The sequence below is a fragment of the Hippopotamus amphibius genome, chromosome 6, assembly GCF_030028045.1.
Source record: "Hippopotamus amphibius kiboko isolate mHipAmp2 chromosome 6, mHipAmp2.hap2, whole genome shotgun sequence".
Taxonomy (NCBI): domain Eukaryota; kingdom Metazoa; phylum Chordata; class Mammalia; order Artiodactyla; family Hippopotamidae; genus Hippopotamus; species Hippopotamus amphibius.
Window position 1 is genome coordinate 74,463,696 of NC_080191.1, and position 25,288 is coordinate 74,488,983.

General features: G+C 39.0%; 3 protein-coding genes across 6 annotated transcripts in view; all 3 read right to left on the reverse strand.

The window, feature by feature from the left end:
- The window catches only part of RARS2 (arginyl-tRNA synthetase 2, mitochondrial), a 79,365-nt gene that overhangs the window by 17,198 nt on the left and 36,879 nt on the right, over positions 1 to 25,288 (reverse strand). For 2 of the 4 annotated variants that reach the window (XM_057738212.1, XM_057738214.1), the window contains 4 exons: positions 19,965 to 20,062; positions 9,750 to 9,805; positions 7,315 to 7,398; positions 2,072 to 2,148 (listed from right to left, as the gene is read on the reverse strand). In XM_057738212.1, the coding sequence (XP_057594195.1) occupies positions 2,072 to 2,148; positions 7,315 to 7,398; positions 9,750 to 9,805; positions 19,965 to 20,062 (315 nt within the window). Of the gene's footprint in view, positions 1 to 2,071; positions 2,149 to 7,314; positions 7,399 to 9,749; positions 9,806 to 19,964; positions 20,063 to 20,832; positions 20,984 to 25,288 lie in introns of all 4 variants that reach the window. The other 2 variants (XM_057738215.1, XM_057738216.1) reach the window with 2 other exon arrangements.
- On the reverse strand, positions 4,451 to 6,657 carry LOC130855153 (Bardet-Biedl syndrome 12 protein-like). The gene is given in 1 exon segment (XM_057738211.1): positions 4,451 to 6,657. A coding segment is annotated over 1 exon segment (2,145 nt). The 3' UTR covers positions 4,451 to 4,512.
- On the reverse strand, positions 22,188 to 24,404 carry LOC130855155 (succinyl-CoA:3-ketoacid coenzyme A transferase 1, mitochondrial-like). Its single transcript, XM_057738217.1, is given in 2 exon segments — positions 22,188 to 23,908; positions 23,911 to 24,404. Coding segments are annotated over 2 exon segments (1,563 nt in total). The 5' UTR covers positions 23,983 to 24,404; the 3' UTR covers positions 22,188 to 22,417.

A 25,288-nucleotide genomic window follows, 5' to 3' on the forward strand; every position in this document is an offset into this window, starting at 1 on the left:
GATAAGTGCTCTAATGGATTTCTATCTTCTGTTAAAAACAGCAAGGTGGGTGTATTTGACTTGCCCTCTTTTGTCTATGAATACTGCCCCCCTATGAAGCTATTAGGCAAAAGAACACTTAATGAAAGCAACACCACTGTGCCCTGAATTTTTAGTTATTCATAAAAGTACCCCCTGTCCTTATTCCTTCCTTATGTGTGTCCATCTGTTTTAATAGCTCTAACATAGACATGTGATCTCCCACTTCTTATGAGTCTCAAGAGGCAGGAAACTGTATTATAAACTGCACAGAAAGAAACATATGTTTAGGTTTCTGCGGAGTTTAAGAACAAATTTTACTAAAATATTTAAAACATTATGGGTAACAAAGATTTACTATTTTCAGGATTAAATTAAAAACTTCTCAGGATGGGTGGGAGAAAGATGAGAGTGGTAACTCTCATACATCAAATTGTACTCTAAATTCTTAAAAATGTTCTCTCAATGACAGAGGGTCTCCAAGCGAGTATCTGTATTTCCTGCACCGTGGGTTGTCTCTGGGGCCTGGATCTGATGAAAGGTTAACTAACTTTGTAGTAAAAAAAAAAAAAAAATACGATCATTAAAGTTTTAAGAAATAATACAGTAAAAATTTCAGGCACTAAGGTGGCATGCTTAATAGACAACCGTAAAGAATTATTAATTTTTAAACTCTTATCAATAAAACTCAATGGGAAAGAGGAAAAAAAAACCTTTTGGTTAATAGTATAAATCAAAATGTAGGCATTTAAAGTGCAAGTGAAGGCAAAGACCCAGGAGGAAATCACAAAATCAGAATGTTTTGTTTTTTTTTTTATAAATTTATTTATTTACTTATTTATTGCCTGCGTTGGGTCTTCGTTGCTGTGCACAGGCTTCCTCTAGTTGTGGCGAGTGGGGGCTACTCTTGGTTGCGGTGCACAGGCTTCTCATTGTGGTGGCTTCTTGTTGCGGAGCTCACAGGCTTCAGTAGTTGTGGCACACAAGGTCTGTAGTTGTGGCTCACGGGCACTAGAGCACAGGCTCAGCAGTTGTGGTACATGGGCTTAGTTGCTCCAAGGCATGTGGGATCTTCCCGGGCCAGGGCTTGAACCCGTGTCCCCTGCATTGGCAGGCGGATTCTTAACCACTGTGCCACCAGGGAGCTCCCCAGAATGTGTTTTATTAAATTTAATTATTGATACCAAGGAAAATAATTTAACAAACAGGAAAATGATGAAGTGCTCTCCGTGGCTCTGGCTAGAGAAGTGAAACATTGTTTGGCAAGTGCTCTTCCTCATACACATCCTTAGTCTGATCCCCCGGTATGTCACCAATGGGGCTGATGTCGTATCTGTGTTCCTTCTTGTCAGGCCCAGAAACAGCAGAGATAACAACTGGGACAACGAAAAGGAAACACATCCCTGGAGACTGATTGGACAGGAAGGGCTTTATTAATGAACTCCAGGAAGGACTGAGGACAGAAAAGCAGAGTACCCAAGGGATTAAGTGAGGTAGAATAGAAAGAAAGAAGTTCACATTGGGCAAAAGCCGGGAAAAGGAGCTGAAAGACAAATGAAAAAAGGGCACACAAACTCATAGAAACACATGTGTCTTCCCCTCACATCAGAACAAGAGCAAAAAAGCATATTCAAAAAAGCATGTCTTCTCATGTCTAAATGAATTATAGTTACTACCGTGAAAAAAGCTGCAGTACATAACGACTAATACAAAACTGAAAGAGTTCTATGCTGAATAAAAAACTGAAAGAGTTCTATTCTATGTGTTTATGCTAAGAAGCTTCTATACCTGGAGACATACTGTCCCAAATCCACTAAGATGGTAATAAAAGAAACACCTGGATTAGAAAATGAAAGGAACTCCCTAATGAAATACAGGCAACATTTTCAATTGTTTTGGATCCTTGTTTTAAGAAAGAGTTTAAAAAACAACAACAACAACAACAACAAAAACCAACAGAATGCCACCTCTGGGATTAAAAATGTGTTACCAAGCTGCAGTATACTCTGAAAAAAGCTGAAGCATTTTCTAACATTGTTTCTTGCCAACTTACTTCAAAGAGATGCTGTAAAGGATTGGACTGTAGTTTTTCTTCATAACCAAACAGCTGGAAGCCAGTTCCCAGAAGACCTACCACAATAATCCATGAATAAAAAAATTATACAGTGGAACAGTAGAGAGCAGTCATGGCAGAGAACAGGTAGAGTTCTATAAAAAGGTTAACCTCTCATAATTATGCCTCCTGAGAATACTGCAAAACACACACTATCACATTCTGCTACCCCATAAACTGACACAAGTCAAATTCAATATATCGAATCAAAAGTTCAAGATATTGAAGAGCTCACTGAAATGAATTCCACAGAAACCAAAAGACTATGAGCTCATCAAAGGCTGAGTCTGGGACTAATTTACCTTTGTACTAACAGTGCCCAGCAACTCCACACAAGACATTTAATAAAACAAGCATTTTTTGAGCAGCTACTCTGGAAGGACATTGTGATGTTAGGTACTAGACACTCAAACTTTAGGACGAGAGACTGACGGGAAGTGATTTTAAGACTTTCTTTTTAAATTTGTAGATGTGAAAATCAAACAAAGGTAGGAATTAGCTTAGTGTTACAATATTAGTTCTTAAATAACTGAAGGTAAAACTCGAAACACCCCTGATTACTTCTGCCATTCAAGGTGACCAAGTGACAAGATGCCTTGATATGGCCATATATTTGTCTTTTACTTGCCGATGGTTGTTTGTTTGTTGGTTTTAGTCTTTAATGCTAAGTTCAGAGTTCAGGGACGGTATTAATTTGAACCTTTTAAAAAAATAACTGATTTGAAAACTACAATGAAAATTCTTAGTATGCACTGTGAATATTCATAGTCTTAAGATATTTTGCTAAAAGATGACCACAATTTTGGATCAAAAGGACATATGCAGCCTGGGCCAACAGTAATTACAGGTAGTGCAATTATTTTAAAAACTAATCTGTTTCTACAACTATACCAATTACCTACCTTCAGATCTAAAGCTATTGCCACTAGGCCTTGCTCATGTATATTTTTCTATACAGGCTCAGCAGAAAGTGGGATGTTGCTCAACACAGGGTAGACAATCTTTGGGGCTTAGACAGGAACTAGAAGGATGACTGAAATGTACCAGCACTATTCAATTTCAAGCAAAAGCAAACGTGATTATGATTCAGGGTCTTGGGAGCAGAGTGTGGAAAGACACCCATAGTGTTCCAAAAAATAGAAAAAGGAAAAGTAAAGGCCAATTCCATTTAACATTCAACCTAATACATTTTCAAAAACTAATTCTGTACTTAGGAACTGTCTGCCAACTTTTAATAGGGGATAGCTGAATGGCCTTAATTAAAACTCTTCAGCAATGACGGTTATAATGCAAATGTCGACAGCTCATTAACCATAGTAGTCCTGTAGAGAAAAACCACTAGAATAAAATCCTGCAGCTAAAATTTAATGAGTATCATAATCACATATTTGCTAATGGCTGTGAAATGCCTCGACCGGTCAAACTCATATGAAGTGGATGCCATCTATTGAATCTGACTGTTGAGCCTAGAGCCCAAACCTCTCAGTACCCACTGCGAACTGCAGGTGGGTTTTTAAAATGCAGGGCATGTTTTCTGTTCCTCAGTGAATAGTAAGGGCATTGCTGGGTTCAAGTTCTAGCCTTTTTAGGGTCTAAAAAAAGATTTTTATTAACTGAAAGGATAATATTCATAGGAGAAGGTCATGATAAATCTGTCTTTCGGAAAATCTGATTTCATTTCACTAGAAATGGAACATAATAGTATCGGTGAACTAGAGAAGTGGCAGTGCGCGCTGCACTTTATAGAAGCTTTAAAACGTTACCTAGCCTTTCTTTTGGAGTAGTATTGTCAAATACTTCCCAAGACAGATTCATTCATCATTCTGAGTGCCTCTTATGTGCCAAGCACTATGGATACAAAAATAATCGAGACAGAGCCCATACTTTCACAGAACATTTCACCTAGCTGGGAAGAGAAGCACACAAAAGAATACAGTAAGAGAGAAACCTATTTGAGTAGAGCTGGGTACTAGGAACTTAGTGATATGTGAAGGTGGGCAAGGGTGTGTCTGGGTGTCAGAGAATGCTTTTCAGGGGTGACACCAGGGCTGGATCTTAAAATGCACCTGGTAGCTGCCAGAGATTTTAATAAAAAGTTTGAATTTTACACACTACCAGTCCTTTACTACCATAGCAACTTCATTTATCTTGTCCTTCCACACCTTGATTATTGCAGCATATGAACTAGGAATGGTTCTGAGTAATCTCAGGACATTCGAGACAATCTGTGGCACTTAACAATTTGGGTCTCACTCTTTCTTTCTTTTCTTTTTAACCCCCCTCCCCCACTGCCCCCTAAACAATCTATTTTTTTGGCTACTAGAAAATTTATTAGCATGACATATTACAAAGATTATTTTCCAAAGATGTAGCCAGTAACACTACAAAAATAAAAAGCCCTCTGATTCCTGTGAATTTATCTGTGTGTGTCCAAGTCCAGTGATAATTTCCCTGTCTGTCTGAAGTACTAATAATACTAAATCCAAAGCTTGGTGCCATGTCTCAATCTTTGGTGTAACCATGTCATCAACTCTTGGAATCTGTTCCAGTTTACCTGAAATGCCTGAATTTAAAATTCCACTATTTAGTTTACTATATTCATTCAAGACGTAAGATGAAGGAGAGTCAGAGTCTGCAGCATTGCGTAGATGATGCTGAATGAATGTGCTGGCTTCAAATTCAGATGAGCAGCTGGCAGTGTCATACAGGAAGGCTGAAAGGTATCTGTGCCACCCATCTGCCAGGCATTTAAGCACAGTCAGTCTGTACAGTGCCACAGATGAGGCCAGCCAAGGGGACGTGTTATGAAGCCATCCTGAACAGCCTTGGTTTCCTTTATTCAGAGACTGCTCCGCGAGAATCTGAAGATGGCTAAGACACAAAAATTCAACGGCGCCACCTCCAAGGAAGACCTTTTGCTCTTTTAGAGCATGATACAGACGATAGGCACAAGTCCAGAACCTATCTTCTTTGGTGTGCATCTGAGCAGTGACCGGACTAGTTAGCACTACTGTAACCAAATTAATTCCTTCTGTTTTTAACATGATTGCCATTCTGTTGATCCGATCTACAGAATCGAAGGGAATGCTTCTCCAGATGGTCACACAGACCCCACTGCCCACACAGTCTTCATTCACTTGTGTGATGCAGGCCACCTGCACTGCTCCTGAAGCCTCTGCAAAAGCCTGCATCACATTGCCATTCATTGATCCAATTACTAATCGCTTACTGTGTGTGCATTTTTCAGTTAAGCGTTCAGATACATTTCCTTGTGCCAGGACAAGGTTCAGGTTGAACTTGATTAATACCTGTAACACATGATCTGTCCACAGTTCTTCTGAGCTGCCTTGTTGAGCTTTCATGCTTTCTGATACTGTTTTAATATTTGCAGACTTATTAAATCCCAGGTGGCGATAATTCTCTGTGAGATCACCCTCAATAAGAATTACCCGGACAGGCTGATTCTGCCATTCCTTGATCAGAGTAGTACTAGATATTGATACAACAGTGATATATCCTGCACAGACACAAGAAAAAGTTTCAGGTAAACCCGGTAAGCTGCAGGTGAAGATTCTTGAAATATCAAAAAGAAATGGCCTTGTACAGCCGCCTTGTTGCATACCTGCGTTCTGATATTGTAGCCATACTGCTTCGTCTACTTACTTCATGCTGCTGTGATCTCCGTGACTCAAACCCACCTGCAACTCTACCAAATCATTACATCTATAAGTCTTGGGAGTCGCTGCACTAAGTTGTTCTAGAAATCCATCTGGTTTGCTTATCCATTGATTATTATCTGTCCTGCTAAAATGTCTACTGTGGGTTAGTATTGACTTTCTGCAGTGGGTGTCTGCAAGCAGACTGCTTTTCAGAGTTTGAGGAGTTTGTGATGTGTTTTCATCTGCTTCAACCTTAGCCAGGGACCTGAAGAGTTGAGGTGATTTAAGAGTTCTCTCAGAAAGACTGTAAATGTCCAACGACTGGTAGGCAACATCTCTGAGATCATGTTCTTTCTGTATCAAACCGGTACCTGAAGGGATTTGTAGAAAAGGGTACAAGCTGACACCAAATGTTTCAAGTCCAGAAAATGTCTTTGTGTTATCTATATGGTCAAAGACATTGTGGACAGGCACTTGAAGGGAAACTACCTCTTCAATGCATGAATTCAAGCCTTCTGACATTCCAGACACTATCGATGAAATGGGGACACCCAAATGAACACATTCTTCAGCAGCACGGCTCCATGCACCAACAAGAAACAAGAAAGTACTGGTTCCAGCTCTGTACGTGTTATTTTGTGCTTGAACTGCTTGGCTGAGAAGTTGTCCCACCGCACTGGTTAGATCCAAACGTTCAGGAAGCCGTGCTGTTGAACTGATTAACACACTCCCATGACACTCTTCATCTGTAATAAATTTGGATGATTTCACTGGGCCTAGGAATGTTCTTCCTGTTTCCGCAAATGATGAAAGTTGCTGAGGTCCCATGTGCCTTCTTTTGTCTATGACCCTGCAAGCCATCACCATGAATCATCATCTTGCAAAGCCACTAATCTCGATGAAATCCAACTCTGTCTACTCCATGTTTACTCGGGGCAGCTTGCTCTTCACTCCATCCCTACGGGAGGCTCCAGCCCCCCGAAGTTCTGCCCCGCACTGGGATGCCAAAACGCCCGAGGGAAGAACCCCCCCTTCCCCCTAAACAATTTAAGGGGAAGCCAAAGTATCCCAGTTTGTTTTTGCTTTAGGCCACTGGCCCAGGGTATGACAGATCCCATTTCATGTAGGATGGCCCAGGGAGGCTGGACTTCACTAGTTTTAAAAATGGCAGGGCTGTGGTTGAGAAGGGTGCATACCTAGGCTTACCTTCCCCCTAATACTTACTTCTAAATTTAACTAACTGATCAATGTAAGCTACTTTTCTTTAATAAACCAAAAAAGTCTGTATTTATTAGGTCTTGTTCTGAATGTATGAAGTTTCCTTCCCTGAAACTTACTTGTATGGTGAGAATTACTCTAATAAGTAATATGTAAAATTTATGCAAGAGAGCCATTAGGAAAAGAAACAGGTAGGAGGCACTACTTCATCCAATGGAATTTTGCCCATATTCTGTCCAGGTGATTAAGTAACATGATATTAAAAGAAATTAATGATATGAAAAATAAAACCTCAAATTTACTTACCAAACTGCATACCCCAATCTCCAAGATAATTTATTCTTGTTACTTGATGTCCTAAAGCTTCTTTGAGATTTGCTATAAAATTTCCTAGTAAATAAACAATATATACAGTTTCTTATTCTCGTTATTGATTTGGGTATAAGAATCATGTGCTTTTCTAATATCAAAGCATAACAGAAAAATCTTTTGGCAAAATTTACTAACAATTTCTTTTTTACTAAAACATTCATTATTGCATTTTCATCTATGTTACGGAAGGGAGTAAGGAATTATTTTGGAGGTGGTAGTTATTCTAAAGAATCTCACGATTTTCATTGACATTAATGGGGGTTAGGAACACATTTTAGAGTAATTGTGATTCCAAGTCAATTCCAAGGACAGAAAATAACAGAATCTCAGCAATTAACAAGAAATATATAATTTCGCTACGTCCTAGAGAACCTAGCCATACTGATTTTTTTCTTCTGAGTAGCTCACCCCACCTTCTTCCAATCACGAAGTCCACCCTCTCCTGATTCTCCCTAACTAACAGCCCACAGCAGTCCAAGGCCTTCACCCTCCTGTACTGATGATGCTGGTCTGACATCTGACATCTATTCCACTCTCTTCCTAGTGTGCCTGCACATACTGCAGAGGCTGGGAGGCTAAAAATAACAGTCCTCAGAATCTCTGACTGTTAGGGTTCCAGAAATCTTAGGTTTGTGCAGTTAGATACACTTTGTGTGTGATCTAGAAGGTGGAGATGAGGTGAACAGGGAGATATCTTTATTTTTTCTGACAAGCACAGTAGTGGAGGCTTTGTTTTTTAGTGGCACCACTACTAGAGGTCTTAGTGTCTTGTTGTGTGATCTCCAAGGGAAGTGAAAGATAGGGTATGGGTGGCCTCTTATGCTAGTCTGAATTCTAGAAGGCATGGCAGGAGTAGTGACAGTTTCCTGATTGTGGCAGTGATCGCAGAAAAGGCAGAAGCTCCTTTAACGATCAAGTTCTATGGTATAGTTTTGGGAGTCATCTATGTCAGGTTAATCGAAAGCTTCTTCAGCACTCCCAACAACTTTGCAAACTATTCAATATCCCATAGTAAACTCCTTCCTGCTTTTACTAGAGTGGATCTAGTTTTCTGCAAATAACCCTTCATCAATATGCATAGCTGACTTAAAGTACTGCAGCTACTTCTTCTCCAGTTTCTCTACTTCTAGACTTTCCCAATCTATATGGTCCCAGCGACAGGACTCACGTTTTGCAGCTGGCACTCAGAATATATTCCTATTTTTTCCTAGCACCTTAGTATCTTATAAATCCACCTAAATGTCTGAACCTAGGCTTTTGGATTTAGACTGCCTAATTTCAAATCCTGGCTGCAATACTTACTAGCTGTGTGACTTTGGGAAAGTTACTTTGGGTATCTGAGTTTCCTCATCTATAACCAACAGTACTTAACAAACAGGGCTATTGTGAAACTAGTTGAGATAATACATGAAAACACTTAAAATGGTAAGTTTCAATAATTATCTCTTCCTGGTTCAAATATTTCCCTTAACAACCATCAAACAACTTTATCATGCTCTACCGTCAATTATTCCTATGCTTTTCACTTACTCACGTAAGTCAATTGCTTTTCTTATACATTATATTTCTTACATTCTTTTTCATCAAGTTCTGTCATTGCCTCTCTTAAAATGCTGCTGGAGAACTTTGTTAACAATAACAGCTGACTGTAGTGCAATAATAACCTATGCCACAAATACTGATTTCTCTAAGTCTTTAAAGTATTGCACTACAGAATAAATGGCTTTCTTTTAAGAATGCAAAAGACAGATTTCTATACTGGAAGACGGATTACATGAGATAAACTCTCAAGTCCCTTCCAATTCTAATATTATACAATTCTAACTGCAGGATTAAGACTTGGCTGCTACATAATGCCATGTTTTAAGTAAATGGAAATCATAAGCCTATTATACACGGAAGCATTACAGCCATGAAGTACTATAGTAAACTCTCTTTATTAGGATAGTCTTATTTCAATTTTCAGTCTTGCCAATTAGTACTCATGTGACTGAGACTGAATTTCATTTTTACAACAAAATATATGAACAAAAAAATTGGGAGGATGACTGTCAATTCCATATAACTATTTTCATTTTTGCATCTTTCAATTATTCTTCACATGCATACATTTTTTAACAAGTTAAAATTATAACACACATACCAGTTAAACCTGGTTTCTGAGTTAATCTTTTGGTTTTGAAACAAATTTCTTTTTGCCATTTCTAAACCAATTTTTCCCATTTTTTGTCACATTTAATTAGCATTAATCTCATATAAATTTCAACTTCTTTGGTTTTTGTCCTTTGTTACTTAAGCATTAGACTGTATTATCAAATACTGCCCTGAAAGGCACATTCAGTATTTCCTATGAAACTAATGACACTTACCTATGATGGTAGAACGCAAATGTCCAACATGAAATTTTTTGGCAACATTAGGTGAACTGCAAGATAATTGCAAAAGTTATTTTTTTTGTTCTAAGAAGAAGAGTTCTAAAATAAAGTAGGTCGTAGCTCCATAGTTTAATACAACTGTGGACAAATAAGCCTTTGGTAATTTAGGGCAAAGATAGTGAAAAATTGGACATTTAGAGCAAAGATAAATTAGATCTCAGAAAGAACCATCCTTAGTGAACCATCCTGTGACTCATGAGGTAGTTGCATACACAGAAGTGGCACAGTTAGGAAGCAGATAACATTTGAGGATTGATAAAAAGATAAAGAAATTCAGAGATATTGTTTTGATACAATGTAGATGATTGGAAATTAAGTTTAATGGACTACTTCTCAATTCTTTAACTTCTTAAAAATTATTGGGGACCCCGAAGAAATTTTGTTTATATAAGTAATATCTATTCATATTTACCGTATCAGAAATTAAAACTGAAAAATATAAAAATATGCACAAAGCTTCCCAGGATAACCAGAAATCAGATTTACCACTCCAAATTCTCAAGCAACACATTTATTACTCTTGGTGGTTGAGAAGTTGTAATCAATAATTTAACGACAGCAAATGCTTCTAGAGCACAAGCACTACTCAACGGGCACAGTTTGACACACTTTACATGCATTAACTCACTTAATGCTCAGAAGAGCTGGGATGTAAGGTACTCTCGTCTCATATTTTTGAGGAGGGAATTGAGACACAAAAAAGTAAAAAGATAAGGAAGCAAATGTGGCAATACCTTGAGGACTTGCGAGCCTGGGTGATAAGCATGTGGGACTTAATATATCTTTTTTCTCTTTCGTGTATGTTTGAATATTTCATAAGTTTTTCAATATTAAAAAAAAGTATACTACCTGGAACACAGCTGGTTAAAAGTGGTAAAAACAGAGCTTAATTTTGGTCTGTCTCCAAAGCCTTATTATTCACTTTTTTAAGGGTATTACAATTTAAAAACTTGATCCTACAGATACGTATGCACAATCGTGAAATTATGAAACTATAAGGAAATTCATTTCATCATTGTTTAGAAAGAAAGCAAATGTTCTTCTATAGGGTTAAAAAATAAATCTCCTACTTCTAGTCAAGAGAGAAAAACAACGCTTAGACTTACCCTTCTGCCTTAAACAACAAGAAAATCAGAAAGATAAAAGACTGGTTTTATGAAACTGAACAACAGGACAGTGAAGGACTGTGGTCCCTAGGAGAACATCAGCCAATGGGGTGACCCTTAGGACTGCCTCACTAGCAAATTCATGTGATGTAGCTAAAGTAGAACAGCTTATACCATGAAAATGTTTGTGTTAGAAAAGAAAGGTTTCAAATCAATAACCTAAGACTCCTCCTTTAAGAAACTAGAAAGGGAGGCTCAAACTAAATTCAAAGTAAGCAGAATAAAAGGGAATAACACAGATGAAGGTTGGAAAAAAAAAAAAAACAAAAACAGAGAAACTGTTAGATATCATAATTGTAGTGGTGGTTATGTGACCTGGACATCTTTGACAAAACTCATCAAATTACATGTTGAAATACAGTGAACTATACTGTACTGTATGTAATTATACCTCAATAAACTGATTAAAAAAAAAACCTCCAGACAACAGAATGAGACAATAAAAATAACCCAGCCCTGGATGTACTGATATTAAAGGAATATAAGATACACTGTCTAATGAAAAAAGTGAGAAGAACAATGAATAATGTGTGTGATCTGTTTATAAATGCACAGAATATCTCCGGGGGGGTAAGCACAAAACTGGCATCGGTGAATGCCCATACGGACAGAACTGTGAAACAGGGATAGCGAGGAAATTTCCTTCTCATTGAACACCCTTTTGTAATCTTTGAATTTAAAAAACTAGGTATTTATATTATCTGTATAATAATAATAAAGCTTCACATAGCTTTTGCATTTTTTTAAAAAATTGAGGTATAGCTGATTTACAATATTATATGTTTCAGGTGCACAACAGTGAATCACAACTTTTAAAGATTATACTTCATTTACAGTTATTATAAAATGTTGGCTATATTCTCTGGGCTGCACTATACAGCCTGGTAGCTTATTTTATGCATAGTAGTTTGTATGTCTTAATCCTCTACCTCCATCTTGCCCCTCCCTGTTTTCCTCTCCCCGCTGGTAACCACAAGTTTGTTTTCTATATCTGTGAGTCTGTTTCTTTTTTGTTATATTCATTAATTTATTTTTTAGATTCCACATGTAAATAATAACATATAGTATTTGTCTTTCTGTCTGACGTATTTCACTTAGCACAATGCCGTCCACGTCCATCCATATTGCTACAAACGGCAAAATTTCATTCCTTTTCATGGCTGAGAAGTATTCCATTGTATGTATGTGTGTGTATGTGTGTGTATATATATGTGTGTGTATATACCTCATCTCCTTTATCCATTCATCTGTTGATAACACTTAGGTTGCCTCCATATCTTGGCTATTGTAAACAATGCTGCTATGAACATTAGGATGCCTATATCTTTTCAAATTAGTGTTTTCATTTTCTTCAGATATACACCCAGGAGTGAGATTGCTGGATCATATGGTAGCTCTGTTTTCAGTTTTTTGAGGAAACTCCATACTGTTTTCCACAGTGGCTGCACCAATTTACATTTCCACCAACAGTGCACAAGAGTTCCTTTTTCTCACATCTTTGCCAACATTTGCTATTTTGTGGTCTTTTTGATAATATCCAATCTGACAGACGTGAGGTGATACCTCATCATGTTTTGACTTGCATTTCTCTAATGATTAGCGATGTTGAGCATCTTTTCATGTGTCTGTTGGCCACAGCTTTTGTACTTTTTCTTTAGAATCAGAAGAACTGAATCTATCCAGGGCTTCACAGAACCTCCCTTGAAACCATCAATTTGCCATTCTCTGACACCACATTCCTACTCGAAAGGAAATACAATGACATGGAAAATACAAATTCAATTCCTTCGGCAACCAAAGTAACTACTATGAATTACAATTTGGACACTTTACTGGAACTTAAATTATTTCATGCAATTTCCTCAATCTTGTAAGAAAAGAGATACTATTACTCTTATTTTCCATACAAGAAAAGAGACTACAGAAATACACTGCCCCATCCAGGATGACTGAATCAGTTACTAACTGAAAACTGGTACCCTGATCTCCTGGACTCCCATGTTTACCAGAGATCCTCAGTTTGTTTCGTGAGAACACTTCACACTGGGGAACAGTAGTGGGTGGGGAAGACTGTGTTGAAGAAAGAAGAGGAAAGACTACCACTCCTGATTGTGCTCCTGCAGATTTGATTTGAACAAAATAGGAAAGGCTGACTCTGAGGAGAGGAGAGAGTCAACAGTAATTAGCTGTAAGTTTTACTCTACCTACCAAGTGGAGCCCGAGTCTGTGATGGACAGTCACCTTCCCTGGCACTTTATCACACTGCTCCAGGATCTGACAACACACAGGGAAACCAACCACGTCTATCAGGGAGGCAGCAGAGGTTAAGTATATAGGATTCAGAGTCAGAGTTAGCTCTGTGCCTATGAGCAGTTCTCTGACCTATCATCAGCATCAGCATCATCTCAATTTAAGGGGCAAACTTCTTGAACACAGTGATTCTGTCTCTTGCTTTGGGAGGGGGACGTCATCTGGTCTATTAAAGATACTATATATTTAAAGAAATTATTTCCTCCCACTTCTCTCATTTTCAGAAGAAATTCAAGAACAATGTTTTCTACCAATTTTTACCCTCTCCTCTACCTTTCTGTCTCTACTTTGAAACCACAATGATAAGCACCACAGCATCTGGAAAACTTCTAAGGGAGGAAGCAGCTATGGTCCCACAGCGATGCCAGATGGAAAATAACAGAGCAAAGATGGCTGCTGGGAAATGGACTCTGCCTTCATCAGCATCCAGATGCTCATTTAAGTCCCAGCCTTCCTTAACTGCTTTCGAAAAAAAGTTGAGAGAGGCAAATTCATAAGCAAATAAACTGCCATTCAAAAAGCCTACAGAATACAAATCAAATAGAATAGGTTATGTTTAGACATTTCTTTCAAGCATGAACAAAAAAGAGCATTGTATGGGGAACAAAAACTTTGGAGAAAAGCCAGAGAATCAATGAGTAAGAAAGACTAAGGTCTTGGTATTTTAGCTTGATTGGAGAAGAAGGGACGGTGAACAGGAAGTGAACATGGAGAACAAGGTATTAAAAGTGAGCACTGGTGGCAACTTTTCACATTTTCACGGTTCAAGAAACTTGCGATGACACTGTTTCAAGCGCGAATGTGTAGTAGCAGACACTATTCTACCTTCCTACTGATTTTCCTTTACTGCTGGTTAGGAAAGAGCAAGGAATGTGAGAGTAACATGGTACTGAAATGCCTCCCCCAGATAAGAGTATGTGTCCTGTATCATTTTAAAGACATGAATGAAAAGAATTAAAGATGGCTACAAACTCTTTGCCACTCTTTCCATTAAGAGATGTAATCTACTTTCCTGCCCCAAATCAGGGCTGATCTTGTGACTTGCTTTGACTAGCAGAAGTGATAGAAGTGATGATGTGCCTGTTACAAGAACAGATGTTTTACTATCTTGGATCCTTGAGCACCTTTGTAAAGAAGTCTGGCTATTCTGATGGAGAGAAAGCTGACAGAGAGATGCCTGGCCAGCCCTCAGGTGAGATGCCAGACAAGTAAATGAGTCACCTGGCTTTCTAGGCTCAGTACAATGTCTAGATGACCACAGTTCCGTAAGTGACCACAGGCAAGTAAAGGAACCACTAGGCTATGCCCTCCCTGATTTCCTCATCTACAGAGTCATGGACATTAAAATGGTGGTTGTTTTAAGACACTAAAGGAGTTTGGCGAACTTTTTATTAAAGAGCCAGACAGTAAATATTTTAGGCCATCTGGTCTCTATCTCAATTATTCAGCTCAACTCTACTGTACTCAACTGCCATTAGAGTATGAAAGTAGCCACTGTGACAACATGTAAATGAATCTGCAAGCCTGTATTCCAATAAAACTTTATTTACAAAAACACGGCAAGCTGGATTTTGCCCATGGGCTGAAGTTTGCCAATCCCTGTGTCAAGTTTTGTGGTGGCTTGATATGTAAGAAGTGATAACTAAAATGACAGGCAGCTTTCTCTGGGGGTGGCCTTAGTGTAGTTCCTCTCTGTGTGAGGACGACTGCAGGACCTCCCTCTCTGTTCTTCTGATGCAACAATGTTTACACTAAACATTAAATATCTTGATTGGAGTGTACTGGTAGCATAAGATTTATTCATTATATCTACCTGCTCCACAAGAAGATCAGCTTACTCAGCAATCAGTCCTTATCATAAACAGATGAGTTTACTCAGTCTTAGAGGGTCTGCTTTTCTTCAGAACATGATGGGGTGGGAGAGACAGTAGAAAAGAGGACTCCTTAAAACCCATTCACCTCTGATTACCCAGGTGCTAATCATAACATAAGTTTAAGTTATCATCATAAATTATAATAATGAGTTAGGAAACTTGAAATCATATTTACCATATCAATTTTTAAAACTCTTCCACATAAACATATACTTAAGACAAAAGGCTCTAGCAAGTTCTATCTTCCTAAGTGGGAAAAAAGCTCATCAACGCTCTTCCTTGGCTTTTAGGAAGGCAAATACAGTGTCTCTGATAATGTTCAGGAGCTGTCAGCATATCAGCTGTACTCTAAAAGCGATCCTTTTTCTTTTTTTTGGTTACCTAAAAACAACTCATAGATCAGAAGGTTTTACTGATGTCATATAAGAAAGTTATCATGAAGACTATTTAGAGGCATATTAAAACTTCAAGCTATTTTTCTTGTAATCTTAAATAACATGTATTACAGTGATGTCGGATTTGAATTGGTAACATCAGTAAAAATTGAGTTCCAGTAGCAGTAAGCACTCCTACAGCCCAGGACTTGGCTTCTAAATACCATCCTCAGAAAAAGGAGCCAGGGCTTCTTGGGGGAAATGGACAATCGCAGGTCTGAGTAAGCCTGGAACATCTTCAGCGAAAAATGAAGAAAGTACACCAAGACTTAAGGGGACATGCAAATAAAATAAAGGAGACTAATTTGGGATAATTTGAGTATAAAAACCAATAATTTAAAAACAATCTCTTCTATGAACCAGCAATCTCACTTCTGGGTATATATCCAAAGGAAACAAAATTATTATCTTGAAGAGATATCTGTACTCCCATGTTCACTGCAGCATTATTCACAATAGCCAAGGTACAGAAACAACCTAGGTGTCCATCAGTGGATGAATGCATAAAGAAAATGTGGTATGTATACATAATGGAATATTATTCAGCCTTCAAAAAGAAGGAAATTCTGTCATTTGCAACAACATGGATGAAACTGTAGAGCATTATGCTAAGTAAAATAAGCCAGAGAGAGAAAGACAAATACTGCATGTATCACTTATATGTGGGATCTAAAGACTAAAAAAGCCAAACTCCTAGAAACAGAAAATAGAAGAGTGGTTGTCAGGAGCTGGAGGTTGGTAAAAATAAGGAAAGCAAATAGGGAAATAGCGAGAGGTTGGTAAAAGGGTACAAACTTTCAGCTATAAGACAAATAAGTAAAAAGTAAAAAGAAAAAAAAAGACAAGTTCTGAGGATCTAATGTATAACACAGTGACTACAGTTGATAACACTGTATTGTATAATTTAACTTTGCTGAGAGTAGAACTTAAATGTTCTCATTCCCAAAAAAGTAAATATGTGAGGTGATAGATGTATTAACTAACTCAAAGGGGGAAATCCTCTCACAATGTATACATATGTCAAATCATCATGCTGTATACTTTACCTTACAATTTTATTTGTCAACTATAACCCAATAAAGCTAAATATATATATACATACATTAGAAATACAACAAAGCTTGTTCTCCGGTAGTCACATTATTTTAAAATTCTCAGTATGATAGGAAGCATTATCTGTGCCTTAGTGTCTACCAAAATGAAGAACTAGATCTTCCAAAAAAAACCACAACAAAAAACAAAAAACCAAAAAAAGCCTGTTAAATACTTAAAGAAAAAAACCCCATAATAATCACTAGGTACTCTTTTGACTGAAGTCCAAAAATTTTTATTCACAGTTTAATGATCAATTCACTGTGACTTTAAGAAAATAATACAGAAGATAGGACCAAGATGGCGGAGTAGGAGGACGTGCGCTCACTTGCTCTTGCAAGAGCACCGGAATTACAACTAACTACTGAACAATCATTGACAGAAAGGCACTGGAATTCACCAAAAAGACACCCCACATCCAGAGACAAAGGAGAAGCCGCAATGAGACAGTAGAAGGGGCTCGATCACGTTAAAATGAAATCCCATAAATGCTGGGTGGGTGACTTACAAACTGGAGAACAGTTATACTGCAGAATTCCACCCACTAAAGTGAGGGCTCTGAGCCCCACATCAGGCTTCCCAACCTGGGAGTCCAGTAACGGGAGAAGGAATCCCCAGAGAATCAGACTTTGAAGGCCAGTGGGATTTGACTGGAGGACCTCCACAGGACTGGGGGAAACAGAGACTCCACTCTTGGAGGACACACAAAAAAGTGTGCTCCCCAGGACCCAGGGGCAAGGAGCAGTGACCCCACAGGAGACTGAACCAGACCTACCTGCTAGTGTTGGAGGGTTGCCTGCGGAGTTGGGGGGTGACTGTGGCTCACCGAGAAGAAGGGGGCACTGGTGGCAGGGGTTCTGGGAAGTGCTCATTGACGTGAGCCCTCCCAGAGTCCGCCATTAGCCCCATCAAAGAGCCTGTGGGCTCCAGTGCTAGGTGGCCTCAGGCCAAACGACCAACAGGCTGGGAAATGCAGCCCCATCCATTGGCAAACAAGTAGATTAAGGTCTTACTGAGCTCTGCCCACCAAATCAGATTAAAGTCTTACTGAGCTCCGCCCACCAAGGCTTACCCACCATCAGTCCCTCCCATCAGGAAGCATACCAGAGCCCCCTAGATAGCTTCCTCCACAAGAGGACAGACAGCAGTATCAAGCAGTATCAGCAGTATTTTGTCTTGCAGAACTGAAAACCACAGCCACAGAAAGACAGAGAAAATGAAAAGGCAGAGGACTTTGTACCAGATGAAGGGACAGGATAAAACCCCAGAAAAACAACTAAATGAAGAGGAGATAGGCACCCTTACAGAACAAGAATCCAGAATAATGATGGTGAAGATGATCCAAGACTTTGGAAAAAGACTGGATGCAAAGATCGAAAAGTTTACCAAAGACCTAGAAGAATTAAAGAGCAAACAAAGAGATATGCAACACAATAACTGAAATGAAAAATACACTAGAAGGAACCAATAGCAGACTAACTGAGGCAGAAGGGTGAATAAGTGACCTGGAAGACAGAATGGTGAAAATCACTGATGCAGAAAAGAATAAAGAAAAAAGAATGAAAAGAACTGAAGACAGCCTAAGAGACCTCTGGGACAATGTTAAACACACCAACATTCACATTATAGGGGTCCCAGAAGGAGAAGAGAGAAAGGACTCAAGAAAATATTGGAAGAGATTATAGTTGAAAACTTCCCTAACATGGGAAAGGAAATAGCTACCCAAGTCCAGGAAGTGCAGAGAGTCCCAGGCAGGATAAACCCAAGGAGAAACATGCCAAAACATATAGTAGTCAAACTGACAGAAATTAAAGACAGAGAAAAGTTATTAAAAGCAACAAGGGAAAAATGACAAATAACATACAAGGGAACACCCATAACGTTAACAGCTGATTTTTCAGCAGAAACTCTGCAAGCCAGAAGGGAGTGGCATGATATATTTAAAGTGATGAAAGGGAAGAACCTACAGCCAAGAATACTCTACCCAGCAAGGATCTCATTCAGATTCGAGGGAGAAATCAAAAGCTTTACAGACAAGCAACAGCTAAGAGAATTCAGCACCACCAAACCAGCCCTACAACAAATGCTAAAGGAACTTCTCTAAGCGGGAAACATAAGAGAAGAGAAGGACCTACAAAAACAAAAACAAAACAATTAAGAAAATGGTAATAGGAACGTACATATCAATAATTACCTTGAATGTAAATGGACTAAATGCACCAACCAAAAGATACAGACTGGCTGAATGAATACAGAAACAAGACCCATAAATATGCTGTCTACAAGAGGCCCACTTCAGACCTAGGGACACATACAGACTGAAAGTGAGGGGATGGAAAAAGATATTCCATGCAAATGGAAATCAAAAGCAAGCTGGAGTAGTGATACTCATATCAGATAAAATAGACTTTAAAATAAAAAATGTTACAGGAGACAAGAACGGACTTTACATAAAGATCAAGGGATTCCTGTCATACATAGTGAAGTAAGTCAGAAAGAGAAGGACAAATATTGTATGCTAACTCACATATACATAATCTAAAAATGGTACTGAACTCAGTGACAAGAACAAGGATGCAGATACAGAGAATGGACTGGAGAACTCGAGGTATGGGAGGGGGCGGGGGGTGAAGGGGAAACTGAGACGAAGCAAGAGAGTAGCACAGACATATATATACTACCAACTGTAAAAGAGTCAGTGGGAAGTTGTTGTATAACAAAGGGAGTCCAACTCGAGGATGGAAGATGCCTTAGAGGACTGGGGCAGGGAGGGTGGGGGGGACTCGAGGTGGGGGGAGTCAAGGAAGGGAGGGAATACGGGGATATGTGTATAAAAACAGATGATTGAACCTGGTGTACCCCCCCCCCCCAAAAAAAAAAAAAAGATCAAGGGATCCATCCAAGAAGAGGAGATAACAATTATAAATATATATGCACCCAATATAGGAGCACCTCAATACATAAGGCAAATGCTAACAACTATGAAAGAGGAAATGCAAGGCAGAAATTGAGACACAAATGTAGAGAACAAACATGGACACCAAGTGGGGAAAGTGGGGAAGGTTGGGGGGGAATGAATTCAGAGATTGGGATACCAAATCGTACACTCTAAATATATGCTGTTTATTGTCTGTTAAAAAAAAAAAGAAAATAATATAATCTCACTAATTTTTAAGTTTCTACATGTGTAATTCTGTGAGATCCCAGATGATAACGGTAAAACATCTGCCCAACCAGGTGATTAACCGACACATATGATGGGTAGGCACTTACCTGAATTCAACCACGATCTTCTTTTGGGGAGAGCCAGAAAAAAGTTCACTTTTTAATCCATATTCTGAGCCATCTTCAATCACTTGTTGTAGTACTGTCTGAAAAGTAAAAGGTATGAGGTTTAACAATAGAAAAAAATTGCAATTTTCTTAATTACTTTGTTACTGGGAACTAATTACTGCTAATTTGCTCATTCTAACTTATGGAACTGAGAATTTTATACCATCGTTAGCAGTACCACCCTCTTCTATCACTAATGCTAGCCAGAGCAGTCATAACATGAGTTAGCATCTATGGGGCCTCCGTGCCTTTTATACATCATGTCTATTCATCCTTATAATAGCTGACGACGTAGTTTTTTTACAGATGAAGAAAGTGAAGTTTAGAGAGGTAACTGCCAAAAGTCTCACAGCAAATAGAAACAACTAGAAGCAGTATTTAATATGTATCGAATGCATATTATGTGCCAGGCACTGCACTAAGTTTCACATGTATTAATTCTCACAACAAGCCTAAGAGATGAGTACTTTTTTTTTTTTTACAGTGTGCTAACTTTATTGATTATTGGTTATTCCACCAATCTCTGTTGTATTATTCCCATGTTCAGTCACACCATTCCCAAATGAGAAAAAAAAGACCACCACACCAAACGCTATCAATTTGGAATATTGATTGTACTCCTTAATGCATTTCTTAACATCCATGGTACTCTTTAATCAAGAATATAAAGTCATTTACTTAGGATTTGCCACTCAAAGTGAGGAACATTCCTATAATCACAGGATGATAGTTTACAAATATAGCAGCCATCAATATCAAACCTTTTCCAAACCATAACTCTAACATGGATGTAAATTATTCTCCTGACCTTGCAAATTCTTTAAGAAGTCCATTTTATAAGCACTGGGAGAGTATGCTTTCAACCACGCAGCCAGCCGGAAAGACCATTTTATATATGGAGTGTGCTTCTCACAAAAAGCCCCTCTCCTTCATCTGAAATGACAGAACTGTAGCTATATCTGAAGAGAGAGTGAATTTCAATGACAACCATCAGCTAAAAACACACATAAATTCTTATATCTGGTATGGGAGGAATGATATACTGCACTGAACTATGCCTACCTCTGTCCAGAGGACAGCAACCTGGCTTGTCTTCAGGGTGCCTGGACTTTTCTCCCATTTGACATCCGGGATGCTTGGTCTACTCCCTGGGGAACTGTTTGATATTGAGGTTACCTCTGAGGAGAAGGTCCTTACAAAACCTATCCATCATGTTTATTTTCTAAGGATGAAGCTCACTGCTCTTCAAATCCTGGATTTGCCCATCATTATTTTCCTCAGTTTGATAAAGCTGAACTAAAAGCACTTTGTTAAAGGAAGAAGCCTGGGCAGAAGAAAGAACACTGTTCTGTAGAAAAAGGCATTCGATATTTAGAAACTTTTCTGAGCAGAAAAAAGAGACCCTGAAAAGAATTTTAATTCTGCTGTCATTGTTACTATGGGCTCATGATAAACTACCCCACAGCCCCTCTAGGTTTAAGAGGAGGTATTGTACAAGAAGTCCACAATAACATAAAGAAAGACTCTAAGGATCCTTCTGGATACACAGGAATACTACACTGTTTGAAAATGAGAAAACAGACTAGGTTAGTTAGCTTTATAGCCCTCTTTCTGAAAGAAACTTTAATCTTTGGCAAAACACAGACGGTTATTTGGTTTGTTTATAAAGGCAACTTCTTGGTTGGATGTCAGCACCAACAGACGCTACACCCTTCAGTCTCTCCCACACAGAGATGTTCCTGTTTGCCTTCCTGGGCATCTATTTAGTTAGAAAAAGGGGGCTGAGAAGGGATGCTTTAGGGAAACAAGATGTAATCAGAAAATCAGTGGCTCCCCCCGCCCCCAAAAAAAGACAGAGGAGGCTGAAGGAAAATTATAATCCTTAAGACAGCATTTCTCCTAATGAAAATTTACATAAATATTATCTTTCAGGACTAGTACGATGCTGCCCTGGGTGTACTCTGCGTGGAGTTCATTTTTTTCCCTCATTCTTTTTTTATGTGTCATGGTTTAGTCAGGAGGGAAAGTATTGATACATCAATGAAATGCTTCCTAAGGGCCCATCTTGGTACAAACTGCACACAATCTAATATACATACCACAGAAGATAAAGATAAACCCCATGTGAGCACCAACTGTAAATATGACCTTCTCAGCATTTATAAAGCAAATAAGATAACCATATATATTTTGTTTGTTTTTCACTGAAATGTCACAGTATGCTTGAGAGAACAAAGGTCTATATGGCTGTATAAAGCATTAAGATGTTAGAAGAAAACTAGTCAAAAACTGCTTGTTAGATATACAACTATGATTACTGACATCTTTTTAATAAACTCCTATGTGGTTAAAATGAAAAACACACATCTTGGGACAAAAGTCTACTCCATATTTCAAGTTGTGATCTGCCGCATTGGTATGAGATTTGGTGAAACTGTGAAATCACACCCAGTGCTCTTTTTTATGTCATCCACTGTCAGGCCTTCCCAGAGCTCAATCAGAGTCAGCCCTTTCTTGCTGTCCACGTCAAATACAGCCTTTTCGGTGATGATGCGGTTGACACATTGCTTTCCTGTCAGTGGTAATGTACATTTCTCCATGATTTTATATGCATTTCCCTTTGCAGAATGCTCCATGGTGACTACCACTTTGGTTTTGGCACTGGACACTAGATCCATAGCCCCTCCCATTCCTTTCACCATCTTCACGGGTATCATCCAGTTAGCCATGTCACCGTACCTGGAAACCTGCATGGCTCCCAGCATTGTCAGATTGACATGTCCCCCTCTAATCATCGCAAATGATTCATCACTGGAGAAATAAGAGGCTCCTGGAAGAATAGTAACTGTTTCCTTGCCTGCATTGATTAGATCTGCATCAACTTCATTTTGTAATGGGTAAGGACCCAAACCCAGGACTCCATTTTCACTTTGTAGATGGACAGTCATATTGAGGCTAATAAAGTTGCTGGCCAGAAGCTGGATTCCTATGCCCAAATTAGCATACATGCCATCCTCAAATTCAAGAGCAGCCCGCTTGATGATACGTTCCCTTACGTTATCTCCAGGTTTACCAGATGTGGTTTTTATAGTTTCCTCTTTCCGGATTGACAAATGCTTAATTCTTTTTTTATATTTTTCTCCCTTTATAAGGCGATGTACATAAGTCTTAGGAATATGAATGTCTTCTGGGGCAAATGATCCAATATCCACAATTTCTTCAACCTCCACCACTGTGGTTTCTGCAGCTTTGCACATTGGCAAGTTGAAATTCCTTGCACTTTTCCTGAAATTCACATTTCCTGCTCGGTCTGCCTTCCAGGCTTTCACCAAAGCAAAATCCCCTGTGACTGCTTCCTCCAAAATAAAGTGCTGACCATGAAACTCCCTCACCTCTCTGGGCTTACTGGCAATGGCAATGCTGCCATCTTTGTTGTATTTGATCGGTGACCCTCCTTCTTGCACCAGGGTCCCATACCCTGTGCTGGTGTAAAATGCAGGAACTCCAGCCCCACCTGCACGAATCCTCTCTGCAAGCGTACCCTGAGGTGTCAGCCCTGCTTCTAATTCACCAGGTAAATACTGTCGTTCGAATTCTGCATTTTCACCCACATATGAAGAGACCATGCGTTTTATCTGCTTGGATCGAAGTAAAAGGCCCAAACCAAAGTGGTCAACCCCTGCATTGTTGCTGACTGCAGTTAGTCCTTTCACTCCAGTCTTTAGCAAAGCTCCTATAAGATTCTCTGGAATTCCACACAACCCAAAACCGCCAACCAATACTGTTGCACCATCAGGGATGTCTTTTACCGCTTCCACTGGATCCATATAAAATTTGGTATGGCGACGTGTGCTGGGTGAAAAGTAGCAAACACATCCCTTGGACTAGGCGCCCCCCCGGGATGGCGGGCGGAGGTGCAGAGCCGCAGGCGGGCGGGGAGGCGAGGGAGGGCCGCCATGGCCTGGCGGGTGTTGGGCGCAGGCCGGGCGGGAGCGCTCGCGCGTGTGTGTCAGCAGGCGCTGCAGGGCCCATGGGTATTATTTTTACAAACGAGGAAACAAGCTCAGACTGGTTAACTCCACAGCTTATGTGTTAACTCTGCATGGTGCTGCTACTCCTGTGATACTAATGACACAGTAATGGTAGAAAACAGATAAAAAATTATAAGTGCCTCTTGGCTACATAAGTAAAAAAACAAGGAAGTATCAGAAACTGCCAAAACATATTCCAGGTTAAGTTTTAGTTATTAACACAGAATTACTGTATACTTCACAAAATTTATACTTTTTTTTTTTGCTAATGGTTATGATGCACTTATTCATGCATTTATTTTTTACTGTAGGATTTTGAAATTACTGATAGATTTTTACTTACTCTTATATCGATTTTGCTTCACAAACAGGATTTTAAGTCCTAAAAATGCAGTTCATGACATGAAGAATTCCACTATTGTAAGAGCTGGTTAAGATGGTCACTTAACGGAAAAGGCAGAGAAGGCAGTAGGAGGCAACAAAGCAACACTTTTAAGAAGCATGTATAGAGTGCTTGGCTCAAGCCTAGATGCTTCTCTGTTATCTTTAGGCCTCACGATCTTAAAACGGGCAACATTTCCCATTTAACAGATTCAAGAACTAAGGTTCAGAAACAATGTGTATTTGCCCAAGGACAAAGAGAAAATAATATTCTCTTCATTCACATTGTGTATTAGGACATATAGAGAAAGGATAGCAGTGCCTGTCCTACAGGAAGGACCCATTAAATGTTTGTAACTCCAAGAACATGGGTCATAAGAAGACTGCAAGTGGGAAGGTAAACGTTAGTGAGAGGTAATTCATACTCAGATTATTCGAAAGTTAAGGCGTACCTAATCCTTTTCACTTTCTTTCCCTTTTTGTGTAACGGATGGTAGACTCCACAAAAGGTAATAGCAGTAAGTTACAATTCTCTTCAACAAATGACCCTTGGTTCATGGATTCCTCCAGCATAAACAAAAACAGCAACTTGAATAAAAGACTATATTATAAGCTGCACTTCCAAACCATCCATTGACAATTCGACCCACCTGCTACCTAGCTTCTTTCTCTACCATTTCACTGAAAGTGCTCTCAAAAATCAGTATTTTAAATGCCAAACTCAATTGAATAGTTAAATTGTGTTTAATACATTACTGTTATGAATACATTCTTTTTGTAAAGTTAAAAAATTAAACAAATTAAGATAAGGCTAAAGTCTAGAGTCCCTTTTGTTCATCTGCCCTAATCCTG